Below are 19,884 nucleotides of genomic sequence, written 5' to 3'. Positions count from 1 at the left end.
ACACTGCTGAGCTGGGAAGGAAACCTCTGCATGAGTAGCAGAGGGCTTAAAGCCAGCAAGATTCTGGTGACCATGTGGATGTGACTTCACCTATTTTCACCTGCTGGTGAGAGTCCAGGCTATCTGGGGGACAGGATTGGAAAGAATTTGCACAGAACACCTGATGGCATTTTGATACAGTGGATCTGCAATGGTTGAGGGCTGCTCCCTGATCACCAAGAGTTCAGGGTGGGTCTTGTGGTTATGAGACTCTTCTGAGTATTCTGCTAACTAGTTACAATTCTGTGACCCAGACATATTTGTAGGGGACAGTTCAGGACATGGCTTAAGGCTCAGTGCTGGGCCAGCAAGTCCTGGGTCAGCCAAACCACAAGCTATGACAGGTTCCCCCGGGGTGGGGGGCTGGGCCTCTGGAGATAGGGGGAGGACAGGTACTGTGGGTACAAGGGGAATAGACTAACAGCAGAGATCTGAGGGCAGCTGACCTGTGATTTTGGACCTTAGCCTGGTAGCCAGAGCCCTTCACAGTCTACTTTAAATAGAGCCTTTCAAATAGAACCTCTGTGGCCTGTGGGCCTGGAGTATCCTTCTTCATCTCCAGCTCACGGCAAATCATCCACCCGTAGGGCGACCCGTCCCTATCACACTGGCCATTAGTGTTCTGTGGGACCTAGGGGATGCCACTTCCTCCATGGGGTGAGGCCTTGGGCCCTAAGCCATGACAGCTCTTTGGAAGACTCCTCAAGGCTAGTGATTCAGTTCCAGATAGCTAGCCAGGCCCTCAGTGTCCTTGCCCTTCCCTACTCCCAGCTGTGGGAGCGGGGAGAACTTCATGTGCCAAGGAGCTTGAATGACAGTAAGGTGGGGACAGAAGGTAGCTCTGATAGGTCAGAAACAGGAGCAGGAAGCTTCTTTAATATATTTTTTAAAATTTTATCAGGCCTGGAGTAAGCTTCAGATGGACAGGATTGCTCAGAGATGGACACATTTAAGAAGAATGTAGAGCCTGTTGGCATTAATGCAAACAAGCTTGTTGGGGAGGGCCAGGAGGGGCATCACAGGGTCTGTCACAGAATCCTTAGGAAAATCAGCAGTAGGAGGAAGGTCTGTAAAGACACAAGGGTTATGCAGGTGCTGGGCTTGTGGACAGTGCCCAGAGAAGAAAAGTCACTCAAAATAGGAGGTTTGTCCTGAGAAGGAGCAAAAGAAGGATCAGGATTGGGCAAGGTGCTCCGCTTCTCACTGATCCAGTGGGAAAAGTAGGTGAGCCTGGTGAAGACGCTGGGGCCTATGGGATAGCGGCAGGCCTGGCTCCAGCTAGACAGCCCCATCAGAAACCAAGTGCCACCATTCAGCTTGCAGACCAAGGGGCCTCCAGAATCTCCCTGAGGAAAGAGACAGCATGAGTCATGGGGACCAAAACAGAGGGGGACACACATGGTTTAGACAGTGTGAAGTGCCTTTGCCCTCCACTAGAGTGGAGTTTAGGAAGCCTCATGTCAAGGTGCGGCTGTGAATTGTTCTCATCAGAATTACATGGAGGATTTGAAAAATCCAGACACAGAGTCCCACTGCAGACCTCTTTGATCAAAATCGCAAGGGTAGGGCTTTGGAGCTCACTTCACAAAGCCTGTGGAGGGGACTCTGAGCATCCTTCTAAGCTGGCAGTCATAGACCTATCAGAATATGCAGGCAGACTCCAGATATCGGACACCAGCCCTTTGTGCTCCCAATCCTAAGTGAGTGAAGGTACCACCTGAAGTCCCATGGGGCTTGCAGCCCTCTGGGTAATTATCAGTCCAGTACAACATCCCACCTGGGCATTTGTTTTTGACTTATTAAGGTCTCTGGTTTGTGGAGCTTCTTTAGAAAATGCAAACTGTTAAATGTGCTCAGCAGAAAAGAAGTGATCCCAAGTCCAAACTGGTAGGGTGGTCAGAATGGCAGGGAGCCCAAGGGGGTCCCAGAAAAATGCTAAGGACTTTGAGGTCAGGACTCCAAGGCAGGAAGGCACCATTGGGCATAATGCTTCTATCTCATGGGTTATAAAGTAGGGACCAAAGAAACATAGCACCCTTCCAGCCTTCTGTTGAATAAACATGACCGAGTACCCTGTGTGTAGGAGACACTGATATGACACAGAACATGAACACAGACAGTACAGCACACACCATGCACAGATGCAAGATGTGGAACAGAGGCACCCAGGGGGTGGTAAATGGCAGGAAGGGCTGCCCTAACTGGACCATCAGAGAGCCTCTAAGCAGAGATGGGAGGGATGAGCAAGGCCTGACCTGGAATTTGCAGGCACAGGTAGGTGGCCTGCTTGGCACAGGTGAGGCTGAGAAGTGGCAGGGCCAGGCCCAGGCTTATCAGCTGGGAGGGTATGGATGAAGGGACATTGAAGGACACTCAGCAGGGAGGTAGTGTGACCTGATACAGATTCTAAAAGGATGGTAGGATTTCTGGGGCTGGGTGAAGCACAGTATGTGGCAGGGCAGAAATCAGCACAGGGAGACCAGTCATGAACTACTGCAGCAGAAAGAGACTGATAAAGACAGGCAAGAAATGGTGAGGCACAGATTTGCCCTACCTGACCCTTTCCCTCCATTTAAGGTAAAAATGGAGCAAGGCAGGAAAAGCAGAATAAGGGCTGAGTGGTGGGTCCTTGGTGTGTGGAGGTCAGAAAGAGGAGGAAGAAAGCAGGAGACACAAGAGGGGCTGCCCTTCAAGTATGATGGGATGTTCTGCAGGGTGCATGGCCAAGCACCAAGTGGGAGGAGGTCAGAGGTGCACCTAGGCATCTGGCTGTCTTGGTGAGAAAACTGTGGAGGAAGGGCGAGCACAAAAGTCTGATAGAATGGGCTGAGGCAAGAAAGAGAAGTGAGTAAGCCAGAGAGGGCCCTTGAAGTGGGTGAGCCCTGTGGGAAGGCAGGCTGAGAATCAGGGCCCAGGGCAGAGAGCTGGGGAAAAGGGAAGGTATGTGTAGGGTGTTTTAAGATGGGCATCATGACAGTATGTTTTTCAGCTGATGGGAGATGGTCAAGGAGAGAGACAAAGAGGTAGCAAAAGGAGCAGGAGAGGAAGGAGCTCTGTATGAGGAAGCATGTGGGGGCCATAGCTCCAAGCTTTTCTAGGTTTGACTATGATCATGCCACTTCACCTTGAGCTATCCACTTTCCTCTCTGGGTCTCAGTTTCTCCACCATAGAATAGAAGGATTCCACAGAGTAGGAGAAAATATTCTTAATACATATATTCAATAACATACTCATATTCTAAAATTCAATGAGAAAGACACACAATCTCATTGAAATAATGGCAAAAAAATTTGAATAGACACTTTTAAAAAGAGGCAATACACATATGAAAAAAGTGCTTATCTTCATTATTCACAGAGAAATTCTCAGAGAAATGCAAATTAAAAATCACATTGAAAATGGCGGGCAAGGGGCGCCTGGGTGGCGCAGTCGGTTAAGCGTCCGACTTCAGCCAGGTCACGATCTCGCGGTCCGTGAGTTTGAGCCCCGCGTCGGGCTCTGGGCTGATGGCTCAGAGCCTGGAACCTGTTTCCGATCTGTGTCTCCCTCTCTCTCTGCCCCTCCCCCGTTCATGCTCTGTCTCTCTCTGTCCCAAAAATAAATAAACGTTGAAAAAAAAATTAAAAAAAAAAAAAAAAAAGAAAATGGCAGACAACATGAAGTACTGGAGGCAATGTGGAGCAAACACAACTGTCATCCTCTGCTGGGGGGAGTGCAAACTGGTACCAGTGGATTGGAAAGCTGCTCCTCAGTACCTGTGAGAGACGAACCTGTGCATATCTTATGGCACAGTAATTCTACTCCCAGGGTTATACTCAACCAAAATGTGAACCCATGTGCACTAAAACACATGCACTAGGATATTCACAGCAAATCTATTTGTAATGGTCTCAAGTGGAAACTATCCAAATGCCACCAAGACTAGAATAGATAAATAAAATTGTAGTATATTCACACATTGGATACCATACAGCAACAAGATGAACAATGTAAACTACACACAAGATGCATAAATCTCAGAAACATAATATTGACCAGATGAGAATGCATCCTCTATAATTCCATGTAGGTAAGTCCCGACACTAATCCACAGAGCTTCAGAAGCCAGGACTAGTCTCAGGGAGTTAGTAACAGGAAGGAAGTATCAGGAGGATTCTTTAGGTGCTGGTTGTTACGTAATTGTGCCAATTTCTTTTTTTTTTATTTAATTTTTTAAAAAATGTTTACTCATTTTTAACACAGAGAGAGAGAGAGAGAATGGGAGGGGCAGCGAGAGGGAGATACAGAATCCGAATCAGGTTTCAGGCTCTGAGCTGTCAGAGAGCCCGACATGCAGCTCGAACTCACGAACTGCGAGATCATGACCTAAGCCGAAGTCAGACGCTCAACTGACTGAGCCACCTAGGCGTCCCCCAAATTTTTTTTTAATGTTTAATTTTTGAGACAAAGAGAGACAGACAAATAGAGTGCAAGCAGGGGAGGGGCAGAGACAGAGGGAGACACAGAATCTGAAGCAGGCTTCAGGCTCTGAGCTGTCAGCACAGAGCCGGACATGAGGCTCAAACTCACGGACCATGAGATTATGACCTGAGCTGAAGTCGGATGCTTAACAGACTGAGCCACCCAGGTGTCCCTGATTGTGCAAATTTCTAAAAATGCATCAAATGGCACATGTCTAAATTATGCCCTTTTCTATGCATGCTATTCTTCAACAACGTTTTTTTTTAAACGAAGAAATGTATGGAATGAACTAGTATTCTTTGGGGTCTTCTGACCTTCAGTTCTGACACTTCAGGCTGGGGTGAGCTTAGGAGGAGGAAGTCAGGGGCAGGATCCAGAGAAGACACAAAGGGAGAGGGGAGTTCCCACTTGATAAACAGAGCCAATCTCACTTACTCTGCAGATGGACTTTCCTGTCATGAGGTCCCCAGCACAAAACATATCCTCGTGTATAGAATATTCACTGCTGCTGGAGTCTGGCGATTGGAAATACATTTTACAGACCTCACTGTCAATGATGCCAACCTCTCCCTCCTGCAGCTGAAATGGTGCAGCCAGGAAATCTGCAGGGGTCAGGAGTGGGGGAAAGTCAGATGTGGGTTGGAGCCTGAGAGAAGGGCTAGCTAGCTACCTCCCCAACCGGCCTGCTAATGGACATGCTGCCATTTCCAACTGACAGGATTGGGGAAGTCTCTCAGAGGACTTGCAAAGATGAAGGGACAAGACATTTAAGGCAGACAAGAGAGCAAAGGTGCGGGGTCTGTGGTGGGAAGTGCCAGGAGGGAGGTCTGGGTGGTTGCAGTGGCGTGGGAGTTGAAAAAAATGAGACAAGGTCACAGCAGGGTCCAGAGCGAGCAAGGCCTCTTCACCAGTATATGGAGTTTGGATTTCTCTCAAGCACACTGGGAAACCACTGAAGGGTCTCCTTGTGTTTTGAAAATAATTAATCCGGCAGCTATGCAGATATAGAAGTAGAGGTGGAGGGTGGAAGTTGAAAGTCCTGGCTTGGCCCAGGTTCCAGTGATGCACCTAATGGATGCTGGGTGGGGTGAGGTAGTATGTCAAATAAGACATGGCCCAGCCTCAACGAGCAGCTGGTCTGTGGATGCTTTCCATGTGGATTCTATTTCCACAGATTGCTCACAGATCAGACTGGTGTTTTCAGTGTCACAGTGACAGCTCCGTCCTGTGGAGTGCTTGCCATGTACAGCTCTCACATGTCCTTGGGGACAACCCAGGCCCAGCAACTGTGGTCAGGGAGAGGACAGAACAGCTGCAGGCTGAGTCTATCATTGATGTCAGATGCTCCCTGACCTGCTGGCTGCTCTAGCCTGCAACTTCCCCTCATACCCCAATTCCTACCCTCCGACCAGTTTTGCAGAATCCTCCTTGCTCTGCCAGTGGTTCTTAATGAGTGACAGTGCTTCCCAAGAGGGTGTCTTTGGAAATGTTGAAGCATTGGCTGTTTTCATGACTAGACAGTGTGATTGATATTTGTGGCCAGAGCACAGCAAAGAAAATCTTGCCCCAAATACCTCCAGTGAGATACTCTGCCAGATCATGACCCTATGACCCTACAAATCACGGCAAATTTACATTCTGCTTTTTTCACTCTATGTTACATTTTCCTAAATTAAAAGCATTTTCCATTGTGTTAAAAAAATATTTGCCCACCATTTCTCCTCTCTCAGCCTAAAAATGTACAAGCCCAGCAAGCTGGCAGAACAGGTAAGTTTTACTTGAATTAATGGATGAGGGGAAGTGAGATTCACATAGGAATATGTTCTTAATCCAGAAACACCCAATTTTGCCTCTCAAGCCAACAAGCAAACTTGTTTTCATTTCCTTACTGTTATGCTTCCCTGAGTAACTTCCATGGTAGGGAAAGCCCAAGAGGTGCCTGATGAAGCTTTGGAGGGGCCTGACATGGTCTCATGCAGGACCTGTGAATCAGAGTGGAATCCTAAATGGCTTGGAGTCAAAGAGCCCAAGTTCTTGATTCCAAAAGTTAGATATGCTCAGACTTTTTGAAGCATGACAGAAGGAAACTGAAGCTTTAGAAGGAAATGGTATCAGGGCTGGAAGGGCCCCACAATAGTTAACACACCTTCCTCCTCCACCACCCTTACCCTCCCTGCCTGCCCTGCTCCTACTCACCATCCTCAGTGATCATCCCCCAGCCGGTTATCCAGCAGCTGCTGTGAAGGGGCAGCTTCATGGTAGGCCCCGGCAGGCAGGCAGGCAGGGAGGATGTGAGAAGTAAAGTTCACAGATAGATGCAGTTGCAACAGAGCGATGTCACTGCCCATGTAGTAGCGCTTGTTAAAGTCATTGTGAACAATGACTCGATACACTGTCATCTGCCGGCTATGCTCAGTGGGATGTTGGAGCTGATGGTACCCTAGCAGGACCTGGTAGTCAGATGGTTCATGGGACCTGTTGTGAGAGGCTGTATTATCACCTGTCTCCTCTGAGCACTGGGCTAACACCCTTGCACTCTCACCTGACTGCCTACCCCCAACTCTCCCAACCCCATAAGCAACCAGACATCACCATTATTCCAGAGGTTGCTCTCTCCTCCCTTCCTAATATTCTCATCAGGTGGGCTGGATTCTTGTCTGTCTGTTGCCTCAGGAAATCTGTCCTTTGAAAGTTTCTGATGGCTTTCCCAGTATGCCCCCAAATCAAAGGAGCAGAGAATCTCAGTGCTGGAAAGAAACATTGGGGCACATCAAACTATACCCCTTCATTTTAGAACAGAGGAGACTTGGCTCCTTCCCAGCTCTGACCAGAACAATTGGAAGGTCCCATGGCTTGGAGTGGTTCTCAAAGACCCCATTTCTCAGGGCAGAATCATCCATTCCCTCTTCCCATTCTTCACACTCAGACTTCCCTAAAGGATGAACCCCATCTGGAGACAGGCACTCAATAAGCCTGTGTGGAGCAAACAGGCGAGCACATGGAACTGAACTTGCTTCTGGAAAGTGAGCAGCTTTCCAACATATGTGGTCTGCTCGTGCTGCTCCCTTGCCCAGACTCCATGTGACTGGATTCTTCTCCCACAAGGCCGTACTAGCTCCAAGCCCCTCCTCTGATGCAACCCATGGTACCTCTCCTGACACTGGCTCAGGGTCTACCCTCTTGCATATTCTGGTCTTTCCATCCTGCAGCACAGTAGCTGGGTTCATGTGTCACTTTCCTGATAGGATGAGAAACTTCAAGGTGGGTCTTGCATCTCCACATCCTCCATGGTGGGCCTCACAAGGGGCCTACCAACCACGAGTGCTGAATAAATGAACAGAACCCAAGTGGTTCTCAAAGCCAGTTGATGCCAGTGGCTCTTACCTCCTCTGACTTCAAGTGTGATATTCTCCCCGCTCCCTCTGGGCACAGAGTAAGCTCAGGATACACCTGAGATGCAGCCCACTCTCCTGACTATCTGTGTCCCATCCGAGGACAGAGGCCATTTGCTTCATGCCTCACTCTGGCTTATGGAGACAGTGGTGAACACAGTTGCTCTTAGGCACATATTTCTACAGAAGTGACAGGAATTTCTGGATGCTGGTTAAACAGCCAGAGTCCCATGATGCTTCCATAGAGAAATGTGCTAGAATGTGCAGGTGGTTAGGACCCAGGGAAGCCTCTGGCAGTTGTGCCAATGATGACCTTTGAACAGCCTGATTGGAAGAGGACAAAATAATTGCCCAATTTGTCCAGGCTCTAATGCTCCCCCAGCCCTGGAAAGTGGGGACCCTAGAACTATTGCTCTGACTTAAAGCCTAAAACCTGTGCCATATGTTCAGCCAGGGATACTACACACCCACTACCATCTGCACAAGAGGAAACAAACCCACTGACATCTTGTTGGCCTGTCTAGAGCTGGGCAAGATGTAGAATGCAGAATCTACCTTGAGTGGGAACAGGACTCAGAATCCTAAAATTTAAAGAAGACAAAAAGTGGGCTGGAGGCAATGACTTTAGAACTAAAGTTTGTTTTCCAGTACTTACTGATAATCACAGTTAAAGTTAATTTCCACTTAGCTATGTACAAGTAATGTACATGTAGCTGAGACAGCCATACCATCTTGGTATTACCAAAGTGTGAGGAGGGGGACAGATGGGAACATCCCTGAAGGAAGAGATAAGGTAAATGGCCTTTGTACTGGGAGATGTGAACTCAGAGAGTCAGGAAACTGGAGTAAGGTGGTGAGAATGGATGGCATTCCAAGTAGAGGGGAATGCTCAAAGTCAGGGGCAACAGTGCACACAGACACCTGGTGGTGGCCAGGAACAAAGCCTAGGGAAAAAGGTCTGGGACATCATTCTCCCCCTTCTGTTCTGTCCATCTTGTGTTCCCTCCCCAATCCCACCCAAGTCACTGGGCCCATTGGGAACACGTACTTTTGGAAGCAGTGGGCAGCTGAGATCACCCAGTAGGCATCTATGAGGGCAGCTCCACAGATGTGCTTGCCATGGTAGAGTAGGCTGGCCTGCCATGGCCACCGACGGTCCGGTGCATTCTGGCCACCAAAGATCTTCCCAGTTACTGCTGGCTTCCCACACACTGTGGAGACAATCCTACCCATGAGGCACCATGAGGTATTATGGATGCCAGCCTTGGTGTCTCTGGATGTCAGCATCAACAGGACACAGGGCCCCCGTGGCCCCTCCTCACTTTTCAGCTGGGAAATCCAAGGCCCAGTGTGAAGAGACATGGCTCATGTAACAAAGAGCCACCTGGCTTTGCTGGTGATGGTAGTACTAAGGAAGCAGCCTGTGGGTTTCAGTAAGAAGGGTGGGGGTGAGGTTTGTGGTGCAGGCACCTGCAGAGGTACACATCTGCATACCACTGGGGTGCGCAAGTCAAGACCAGGAGGTGGTGCTGCCCCAGGTGCTTCACCAGACCTTATTTCACTTAACTAGCACACCATTATTTGAAGTCCCAGAAACTAAGGACTTACTTAGGGATGCTGTTTACTCAGGGCCACTGAGGATTAAGTGGTTGCACCCCTCCCATCTCAGTCCAATATTCTAGGGAGACTGAGGCCAAATGGAGCACATTTTGCTTGATAATTCTCCTGAAGCACTGCATCCTGTTCTTAAAATGAAGAGGTTTTGGGGGTCCACACAGACAGGCCAGTGATGAACCTCCGCTCTTGAACTGAGGAGGCTTGAGATCCAGAAGGAAAGAGCTGGCAAGAAGAGGGGGTGCCCTGGTCTCCTCAGCCATGGGTCTCCCTGACCTTGCCGAAGGGGAACCCAGGAATTCTAGGGCCCCACTCAGCCAGGTAGAGGTCCTCCTGGCTGGTGGGGTGGGTGAGGGACACTTGAGAGGTGGGGAAACCTGACGCCCCTCACCATACTCCCCCCCACACTCACCATCCGCAGCAGTTCCCTCAGGCTCAGCACGAAGCAACAGTGGGCACAGCCAGAGCAGGGCTGTGGCCAGCACGCAGGCCCCCTGCCAGCCTGGGCCTGAGCCCTCGGCCCGGGCGCTTGCCATTGGGCCAGTCCACGTCGTCTTCCCAGACGAGGGGCCTGCGCCACGCGAGGCCGCAAGGGCTGCTGGGAAACCGTCTCCCTCTGTGGGGAGTGTCGCCTCCTGCCCTGCAGCCTGTGTGGGTACCAGGAGGAGGCAATGGGCCCACACACGATGCCAGAGTCCCTAGGCTGATGGGAGAAGCAGAGGACATATAGAGTCTTCTGCCAAAGGACCCCAGTTTGATGGCAGACACAGCGTGGTTATGGTGTATGCCTAGGAATATGCACTAATGGTCAGAGGTCATGTGCTTATATAATGTCACCAAATATTTCTAACTGGCTTTCAAGATCCAATGCACTCATTTCTACCCCTCCCCCATTCACATAATTAGGTCAGACCCACTATGGATAATATCTCTTTCTTAAACTCACTTGAGCAATACAGCATGGCATAGTAATGGGGTGGATATTTCATTATAGTCACAGGTGGCAAGAGGGCATTATGCAAGGGTATGGGTTGTATGCGGAGTTCAACCTCTGGCTGCCAACAACTTATGTTCTTCCCAAATGCAAAATCATTCACTATATTCTAAGGTCCCCAAGAGTCTCATTCCATTACAGTATCAACTAAAAATTCAGAGTCTCATCTGTTAGAGAAGGTCACTGAGAGGATATGACCACTGGTTGATCTTAGAGCTAGATCCAGGCAGAAGAGGCCCCTCACTCTCCCCTGGCTTTGGAACGTATGCTTTGCCCACCAAGTTGGAGCTGCTTCAAGGACACCCAAGACAAGCCTCATATTTAAGTTCTCTTGCTAATTAAATCTGCCACCAACCAATCTGCAGCAGCCTGCCTCTTTTTCTAGCCTCTCCTTGACCTCTGCGAACAGGGGCCAATCTGTGAGCCAACCTAGTCATCTAAATGTAAGCATCAGTATCTCATCAGCTCAAAGTGCAAAATCTCATCATTTAAATCCTCTAAGTTAGGTGAAGATGAGGTTCCTAGCTTTAATCCATTAAACATCGTTCTTAAACAAAATTTTTCCTCCATCTGAGGACCTATAAAACTAAAGAAACTACCTACTCAACATTCCCAACACACAATGGTGGGACAGGCCTAGGATAACAATGCAAGACATTGCCATTCAAAGAGGGAGGAGGAGGGGAGATGGAAAATACAAAGGAGTTACTTGTGCATAAGTTTGTATATCCTACTGGACAAGATTTCAAGGCCTTAGGAAAGAATTCTCTGTGACTCTTGGCTCTGCTCTTTAGACTCTTGGTTATCCTCCTGCTTTTTCTTTTAATTTTAATATTTGCTTATTTCATTATTTATTTATTTGCTTTTTATTTATTTATTTATTTTTATTTATTTATTTAAATTTACATCCAAAGTAGTTAGCATATAATGCAATAATGATTTCAGAAGTAGATTCCAGTGATTCATCCCCTATATATAACACCCAGTGCTCATCCCAACAAGTGTCTTCCTTAATGCCCCTTATACATTTAGCCCATCCCTCCACCCACAACCCCTCTGGCAACCCTCAATTTATTCTCTATATTTAAGAGTCTCTTATGTTTTGTCTGCCTCTTGTTTTTATACTATTTTTGCTTCCCTTCCCTTACATTCATCTATTTTCTACCTTAAATTCTACATATGAGTGAAGTCATATAATATTTGTCTTTCTCTGACCGATTAATTTTGCTTAGCATAATACCCTCTAGTTCCATCCACACAGTTGCAAATGGCAAGACTTCATTCTTTTTGATTGCTGAGTAATACTTCATTGTACATATATACCACATCTTCTTTATCCATTCATCTGTGGATGGACATTAGGGCTCTTTCCATACTTTAGCTATTGTTGATAGCACTGCTATACATTGGGGTGCATGTGCCCCCTTCGAAACAGCAAACCTGAATCCCTTGGATAAATACCTAGTAGTGCAATTGCTGGGTTGTAGGGTAGTTATATTTTTAATTTTTTGAGGAATCTCCATACTGTTTTCCAGAGTGGCTGCACCAGTTTGCATTTCCATCAGTAGTGCAAAAGAGATCCTCTTTCTCCACATCCTCACCAACATCTGCTGTTGCCTGAGTTGTTAATTTTAGCCATTCTGATTGGTGTGAGATGATATCTCATTGTGGTTTTGATTTGTATTTCCCTGATGATGTTGATGTTGAGCATTTTTTCATGTGTCTGTTAGTCATTTGGATGTCTTCCTTGGAAAAGTGTCTATTCATGTCTTTTGTCCATTTCTTCAGTAGATTATTTTGTTTTTTGGGTGCTGAGTTTGATAAGTTCTTTATTGATTTTGGATACTAACCCTTTATCTGATATGTCATTTGCAAATATCTTCTCCCATTCCATTGGTTGCCTTTTAGTTTATAGTTTTGATGATTGTTTCCTTTGTTTTTGTTTCCCCCAAAGACAAGTTGAGTAAGAAGTTGCTGTGGCTGAGATCAAAGAGGTTTTTGCCTACTTTCTCCTCTAGGATTTTGATGGCTTCTGTCTTACATTTAGGTTTTTCTTGCATTTTAAGCTTACTTTTGTGCATGGTGTAAGAAAGTGGTCCAGGTTAATTTTTCTGCATGTCACTGTCCAGTTTTCCCAACATCGTTTGCTAAAGAGACTGTCTTTATTCCACTGGATATTCTTTCCTTCTTTGTCAAAGATGAGTTGGCCATACATTTGTGGGTACATTTCTGGGTTTTCTATTCTGTTCCATTGATCTGAGTGTCTGGTTTTGTGCCAGTACCATACAGTCTTGGTGGTTACAGCTTTGTAATACATCTTGAAGTCTGGGATTGTGATGCCTCCAGCTTTGGTTTTCTTTTTAGAATTGCTTTCACTATTCAGGGTCTTTTCTGGTTCCATACAAATTTTAGGATTGTTTGTTCTAGCTATGTGAAGAGTGCTGGTGTTATTTTGATAGGAATTTCATTGAATATGTAGATTGCTTTGGGTAGTATTCACATTTTAACAACATTTTTTTCTTCCATAAGCATGGAATATTTTTCAAATTTTTTGTGTCTTCAATTTTCTTTCATAAGCTTTCTATAGTTTTCAGTGTATAGATTTTTCATGTCTTTGGTTAGGTTTATTCCTAGGTATATTATGGTTTTTGGTTCAACTGCAAATGGGATCAATTCCTTGATTTCTCTTTCTGTTGCTTCATTATTGGTGTACAGGAATGCAACTGATTTCTGTGCATTGATTTACTATCCTGTGACTTTGCTGAATTCGTGGATCAATTCTAGCAGGTTTTTGGTGGAATATTTTGGGTTTTCTATATAGAGTATCATGCCATCTGCAAAGAGTGAAAGTTTGACTTCCTCCTTGCTGATTTCGATGCCTTTTATTCCTTTGTGTTGTCTGATTGCTAAGGCTAGGACTTTCAACACTATGTTGAATAACAATGGTGAGAGTGGACATCCCTGTCTTGTTCCTGACCCTAGGGGGTAAGGTCTCAGTTTTTCCCCATTGAGGATGATATTAGCAGTGGGTCTTTCATAAATGACTTTTAGGATCTTGAGGTATGATCCTTCTATCCCTACTTTCTTGAGGGTTTTTATCAAGAAAGGATGCTGTGTTTTGTCAAATGTATCCTCTATTGAGAGGATAATGTGGTTCTTGTCCTTTCTTTTATTGAGGTGATGTATCACATTGATTGTTTTGCAGACATTGAATCAGTCCTGCATCCCAGGTATAAATCCCACTTGGTCATGGTGCATAATTCTTTTAATGTATTGTTGGATCCAGTTGGCTAGTATCTTGTTGAGGATTTTTGCATCCATGTTCATCAAGGAAATTGGTCTGTAGTTCTCCTTTTAGTGGGGACTTTGTCTGGTTTTGCAATCAAGGTAATGCTCATAAAATGAGTTTGGAAGTTTTCCTTCCATTTCTATTTTTGGTAACAGCTTCAAAAGAATAGGTGTTAACACTTCTTTAAATGTTTGGTAGAATTCCCCTGGAAAGCAATCTGGCCCTGGACTCTAGTTTTTTGGGAGATTTTTGATTACTAATTCAATTTCTTTACTGGTTATGGGTCTGTTCAAGTTTTCTATTTCTTTTTGTTTCAGTTTCGTTTTGTTTCAGTTTATATGTTTCTAGGAACTTGTCCATTTCTTCCAGATTGCCCAATTTGTTGGTGTATAACTGCTCTTTTCTCTTACTATTGTTTGTATTTATGCAGTGTTGGTTGTGGTCTCTCTTCTTTCATTCTTGTTTTAATTTATTTGTGTCCTTTTCTTTTTCTTTTTGGTCAGACTGGCCAGGATTTATCAATTTTGTGAATTGTTTCAAAGAACCAGTTCCTGGTTTCATTGATAAGATCTACTGATTTTTTTTTTTATTTCAATGGCGTTAATTTCTGCTCTAAACTTTATTATTTCCCATGTTCTGCTGGTTTTGGGTTTATTTGATGTTCTTTTTCCAGCTCTTTTTTTTTTTACTTTTTTTTTTAACGTTTATTTATTTTTGAGACAGAGAGAGACAGAGCATGAACGGGGGAGGGTCAGAGAGAGGGAGACACAGAATCTGAAACAGGCTCCAGGCTCTGAGCTGTCAGCACAGAGCCCGACGCGGGGCTCGAACTCACAGACTGCGAGATCATGACCTGAGCCAAAGTCGGCCGCTTAACCGACTGAGCCACCCAGGTGCCCCTTTTTCCAGCTCTTTAAGGTATAAGGTTAGGTTGTGTATCTGAGACCTTTCTTTCTTCTTTAGGATGGCCTGGATTGCTATATACTTCCCTCTTATGACCGCCTTTGCTGCATACTAGAGGTTTTGGGTTGTGGTGTTATCATTTGTGTTGGCTTCCATGTACTTTTTAATTTCCCCTTTAATTTCTTGGTTAGCCCATTCATTCTTTAATAAGATGTTCTTTAATTTCCAAGTATTTGTTGTCTTTCCAAATTTTTTCTTGTGGTTGATTTTGAGTTCCATAGCATTGTGGTCTGAAAATATGCACAGTATGATCTCGATCTTTTTGTACTTGTTGAGGGCTGATTTGTGTCCCAGTATGTGGTCTATTCTGGAGAATGTTCCATGTGCACTTGAGAAGAATGTGTATTCTGCTGCCTTATGGAGAAATGTTCAGAATATATCTGTGAAGTCCATCTCATCCAGTGCATCATTCAAAGCCATTATTTCCTTGTCGATTTTCCATTTAGATGATCTGTCCATTGCTGTGAGTGGGGTGTTGAAGTCCCCTACTATTATGGTATTATTATCAATGAGTTTCTTTATTTGTGATTAATTGATTTATATATTTGCATTCCTCCACAGTTGGAGCATAAGTGTTTACAATTTTTAGAACTTCTTGGTAGATAGACCCCTTAATTATGATATAATGCCTTTATTCATCTCTTGTTACAGTCTTTATTTTAAAATCTAGATTTTCTGATGTAAGTATGGCTACTCTGGCTTTCCTTTGGTGACCATTAACATGATAGATAGTTCTCCATCCCCTTACTTTCAATGTGAAGGTGCCTTTAGGTCTAAAATGAATCTCTTCTAAACAGCATGTAGATGGAATTTGTTTTCTTATCCATTCTGTTACCCTATGTATTTTGATTGGAGCTTTTAGTCCATTGACATTTAGAGTGAGTACTGAAAGATATGAATTTATTGCCATTATGTTGCCTGTAGAGATGGAGTTTCTGTTCACTAGTCCTTTCTAGTCTTTGTTGCTTTGGTCTTTTTTGTTTTGTTCCATCTTTTCTCCCCCCAGAGAGTCCCCCTTAAATTTTTTGGCAGGGCTGATTTAGTGATCATGAATTCCTTTAGTTTTTGTTTGTCTTGGAAACTTTTTATCTCTCCTTCTATTTTGAATGACAGCCTTGCTGGATAAAGAATTCTTGGATGCATATTTTTCCAATTCAGCACATTGAATATATCCTGCCCCTCCTTTTTTGGCCTGCCTAGCTTCTGTGGATACGTCTGCTGTGAACCTGATTTGTCTTTCCTTGTAATATAAGGACTTTTCTTCCATTGCTGCTTTCATGATTCTTTCCTTGTCTGTGTATTTTGTGAATTTGACTATGATATGCCTTGTTGATGGTTGGTTTTTCTTGAATCTAACATGAGTTCTCTGTGCTCCCTGGATATTGATGTTTGTGTCTTTCTGCAGGTTAGGAAAGTTTTCCACTATGATTTGCTCACATAAAACTTCTATCCCTTTTTCTCTCTCTTCATCTTCTGGGACCCCTATGCTTTGGATGTTATTCATTTTTGATGAGTCACTGAGTTCTCTAATTCTTATATCGTGATCTTTTGCCTTAGTTTCCCTCTTTTTTTCTGCTTCATTATTCTCCATAAGCTTGTCCTCTATATTGCTGATTCACTGCTCTGCTTCATCCATTCTTGCCACCATGGCATCCATTCAAGATTGTAGCTTAGTTAAAGCATTTTTAATTTTGTCCTGACTAGACTTTATTTCTTTTATCTCTGCAGGAAGGGATTCTATGATTTTTTCAGCCCCAGCTAGTATTCTTATTATTGTGATTCTAAATTCTGGTTCAGACATCTTGCTTGTATCTGTATTAAGTCTCTGGCTGTCATACCTTCCTGTTCTTTCTTTTGGAATGAATTCCTTCATCTTGCCATTTTGGAGGAAGACAAAGAATTAACAAAATTTAAAATTAAAATGGAAAAATTAAGAACAGCACAAAAACATCAAATAATGGAAGCTAAATCCTAGGTGTTTTTTGGTCTGGTTGTTGAAATAAGCTTGATAGAATAGAGAAAAAAGGGAAAGAAAAAAAAAAGGTTGGGGAGGGAAGGAAAATTTTTGAAAATAAAAAATAGAATAAAATGAAATGATGAAAGTAAAACAGAATTTTTAAAAATTTACAAAAAAGTAAAAAAATACAGTAGAAAAAAATGAAAGAATAATCTTTTTTTATAAAAACAGAAATGATGACTGGTTCCATTGGCAGCACAGTTCCCAGACTGAAGACTAGGGCTCCAGGTGGGATCCATATGTGATGACAGGGGCTGTAGCAGCCACCTTGGAGTCAAGGATGAACGTCATATCTGGAGGATAATAGAACCATCTGATCTTTGATCTGTTATAAGATCTTTCACATTGGAGCATATTTATTTGCCTCATTATTTTCCATACTATTACTCCATGGTATGTGAAGTGAGAGACTATCTCATTCCAATAACTAAGGTAGAAAGCATGGGTGGGGGAGGAGCAGCGGGGGCGGAGGGCGGTACACAGAATCTGGGGAAGGCTCCAGGCTCTCAACTGTCAGCACACAGTGAGATCATGACCTGTGCTGAAGTGAGACACCCAATTGACTGAGCCACTCAGGTGCACGCATGATCCTTTTTCCTAAGTTTATAGGAAACTGATTGAATATTTACTTTCTACTTGTTTTAAACCCTGGAATAAAGAAAAGAGAATTTCAATATATACATCCCATCAAGATTTAGAGATTTGCATCCTAACTAGAGACTAGATTTATGATAATGCCTACATTCATACCATGCCTCTCAAGGAGATAGAACATTAGTTTTCAAATTCCAGTGGGGTTAAACCATGCATATTCCTGGGCCACCCTCTCATGGGCTCTTGGAAACTGTGATTAAACACTTAATTCTGATACCCCAGGTCATTGGATTATACTTTGAGAAGGACTTCAAATGATTGCAGTAAGCAAAACTCCTCTTCTGTCTTATGAACAAAAGATCTGAATGCATTTTCAGATGGAATTAGTGGAGTATGTTCTAGTCTCCACTAGATGGTAGCATATAAAAACTTTGACTTTTGAACACCCTTTATTTTAATTGTGTGATTTTAAAGAAAATATTGTTAAAATAAGTGGTTTAAAACATTATTTAGGGTAAAGACATTTCCAGGCATCCATGGGGACAACCTGGAGGGCCATAAGTGTGTGTTGCAAACTGGTGGAGAAAAAACAGGTGGCGTGGGCATAGAGGGATGGTAACTCCTTCTATGGAGAAACAAAGGGAAGAGAAAGAGAGGCTGGGGAAGTGTAGTACTGTATCTGGACAAGAGAAAAACCATGGAACGGGACAGACAGAGATCCAATCTCTAACTTCAAGGCTTTCTCCAACTGGGGCCAGCTGACCTGTTCGCACACCTGGGGAGGAGGGGAGCCAGCCCCGGGCTCACTAACTAGTTCAGAGGTGCAGTCTGCAGTGGGAGAAAGCAATCCCCTCCTTGGAGTGCAGTGGGAAGAAAGTATATAACCATTCAAAGGACAAAGACTGCCTATGCCTGCCAGCCAGAGGCCAAATGTCCAGGTGTGGAGAAGCACTTCCTAAGAAACAGGGCACACAGAGAGGGACTCTTTAAGACATCAGGGTTTAAATCCCAGCTGAGTGCCAGAGAGGCATGGGAGTCAACAGAGCAAGACAAACCGCCTCGTTCACACCCGTGGCACTGTGAGGATGGTCTGAACAGAGTGGTTTGGGTCACTCTGTCTGTGGAGGAGAGACTGGGGTGTCACCATTTTTCTCCCCATCACCAACAAGGGGGGGCTTCAGGGAACCAACAGTAGGCCCACAGTGGAGGTGGGACCCACCTATAGAAAACCATGCCCTTCCACACCTGGTAACTTTGTATCTACTGGAGTGGGATTAACGTGATGTACTAGACAGGCCCTCATCCAGACCAGTGCTGCCACTGGTTCCGAGGCACCCAGTGATTTTTCATTTTCTGATTTAATTTTTGGGCAATTCTTATACATATTTTTTTTCTTCCTTTTTTCCTTATTTATTCCCTCCTCTAGTCTGGTTACTCTGGTTCTTGGTTTGTTTAAGCAGACATATTTAATCTATTCTCTTTATGCCTATTCTTTATCTCCTTTTTTATTTTATGTGGAAGGAGGGAGATAAAATAAGTTTTCTAAGGAATTTGGAAGCCAGGCTTTCAGGACCTTGAAGGACTAGCTGCTGTTAAGATATGGTTACATTTAGCTTTTAATAAAACAAAACACTAAGACACTAAGGCAGCCATGAGTTGCTTGAGGAAGGGCACTCTGAATGTTTTAGGTGTCTATTGGTGGGCTACAAGCTATGTGATTTAATTTAAGCTGTATTTATCTTGCCTTGATTTTTCTCATCATTTACCGTCATGGTTCTAGAGCCTGCTAGCTGGGCCCAGTCTTGGCACAGACCCTGCTTGCATGCCAGTTTGCCTCTTGAGGATGCTGATTCCTTATGTGTGAGGTGGGGATTAGGATAGTTCATCCCCACAGCCCACCTAGCACCCTGCCACTGCTCACAGGGTGCTCTCCACTCTCCAAAACCACCGATTTCATTATGGTGGCACCCCTGTCCCAAGCCTATCTTCTGCACTTCCTTGGAAACAGCATGGAGTTGAGGTAGGCGGGGAAAAGGTTAGAGCTCTGATTGACCAGGAGCAGGACACAGTGGGGCACCAGCAGACCTGGAGTTGAGTCCTGGACCTGCGTTTCCTGCATAATTATTGGGTTTTCCTTGGATTGTTTCCTCACCTGCAAACTTCTCATGTGCGTAGTTGTGGAAATGACACGTGGGAAGCCTGGAAGGCACATGTCCCAATGCCAGACATGTCCTTCCCTCACCCTGAGCACCTTCAAAAGCATCTCAGATGGTGAGCAACAAATGTCCTATACCCCATCTTCTCCAAAGTTCCCTTTATCTCCCACATTTCCTGAAAACAGTTTTCCTGTGGTTTTTCAGTGGCAGGCTGCCTTTGTCCTTAGACCCACCTGCCTGGTGTGCCCTGGCTCCTGCCCAGTAGTGACTCCTAGCTTCTGAAATGTCTCCAATTCCCCACACCTGATGCCCCCTTTGAGGCCCAGTCATCATGCTTCCCCACCCTGCCCATTCTGGTCACTTT

The 19,884-nt window shown here is 44.7% G+C and overlaps 1 protein-coding gene across 1 annotated transcript in view; it reads right to left on the bottom strand.

Moving 5' to 3' along the window:
* Positions 1 to 969: 969 nt before the first annotated feature.
* The window catches only part of LOC125171668 (serine protease 40-like), a 30,869-nt gene continuing 11,954 nt past the window's right edge, over positions 970 to 19,884 (bottom strand). Inside the window, 6 exon segments of the mRNA XM_047868839.1 lie at positions 970 to 1,385; positions 4,937 to 5,103; positions 6,698 to 6,788; positions 6,790 to 6,976; positions 8,942 to 9,222; positions 9,920 to 10,210. Coding sequence (XP_047724795.1) covers positions 1,068 to 1,385; positions 4,937 to 5,103; positions 6,698 to 6,788; positions 6,790 to 6,976; positions 8,942 to 9,222; positions 9,920 to 10,210 — 1,335 coding nt within the window. The 3' untranslated portion in view covers positions 970 to 1,067.

Source organism: Prionailurus viverrinus, chromosome C1, assembly GCF_022837055.1.
Source record: "Prionailurus viverrinus isolate Anna chromosome C1, UM_Priviv_1.0, whole genome shotgun sequence".
In the NCBI taxonomy this organism is placed as follows: domain Eukaryota; kingdom Metazoa; phylum Chordata; class Mammalia; order Carnivora; family Felidae; genus Prionailurus; species Prionailurus viverrinus.
The sequence above is the reverse complement of the archived record's forward strand: the minus strand, read 5'-3'. Positions and strand labels throughout refer to the sequence as shown.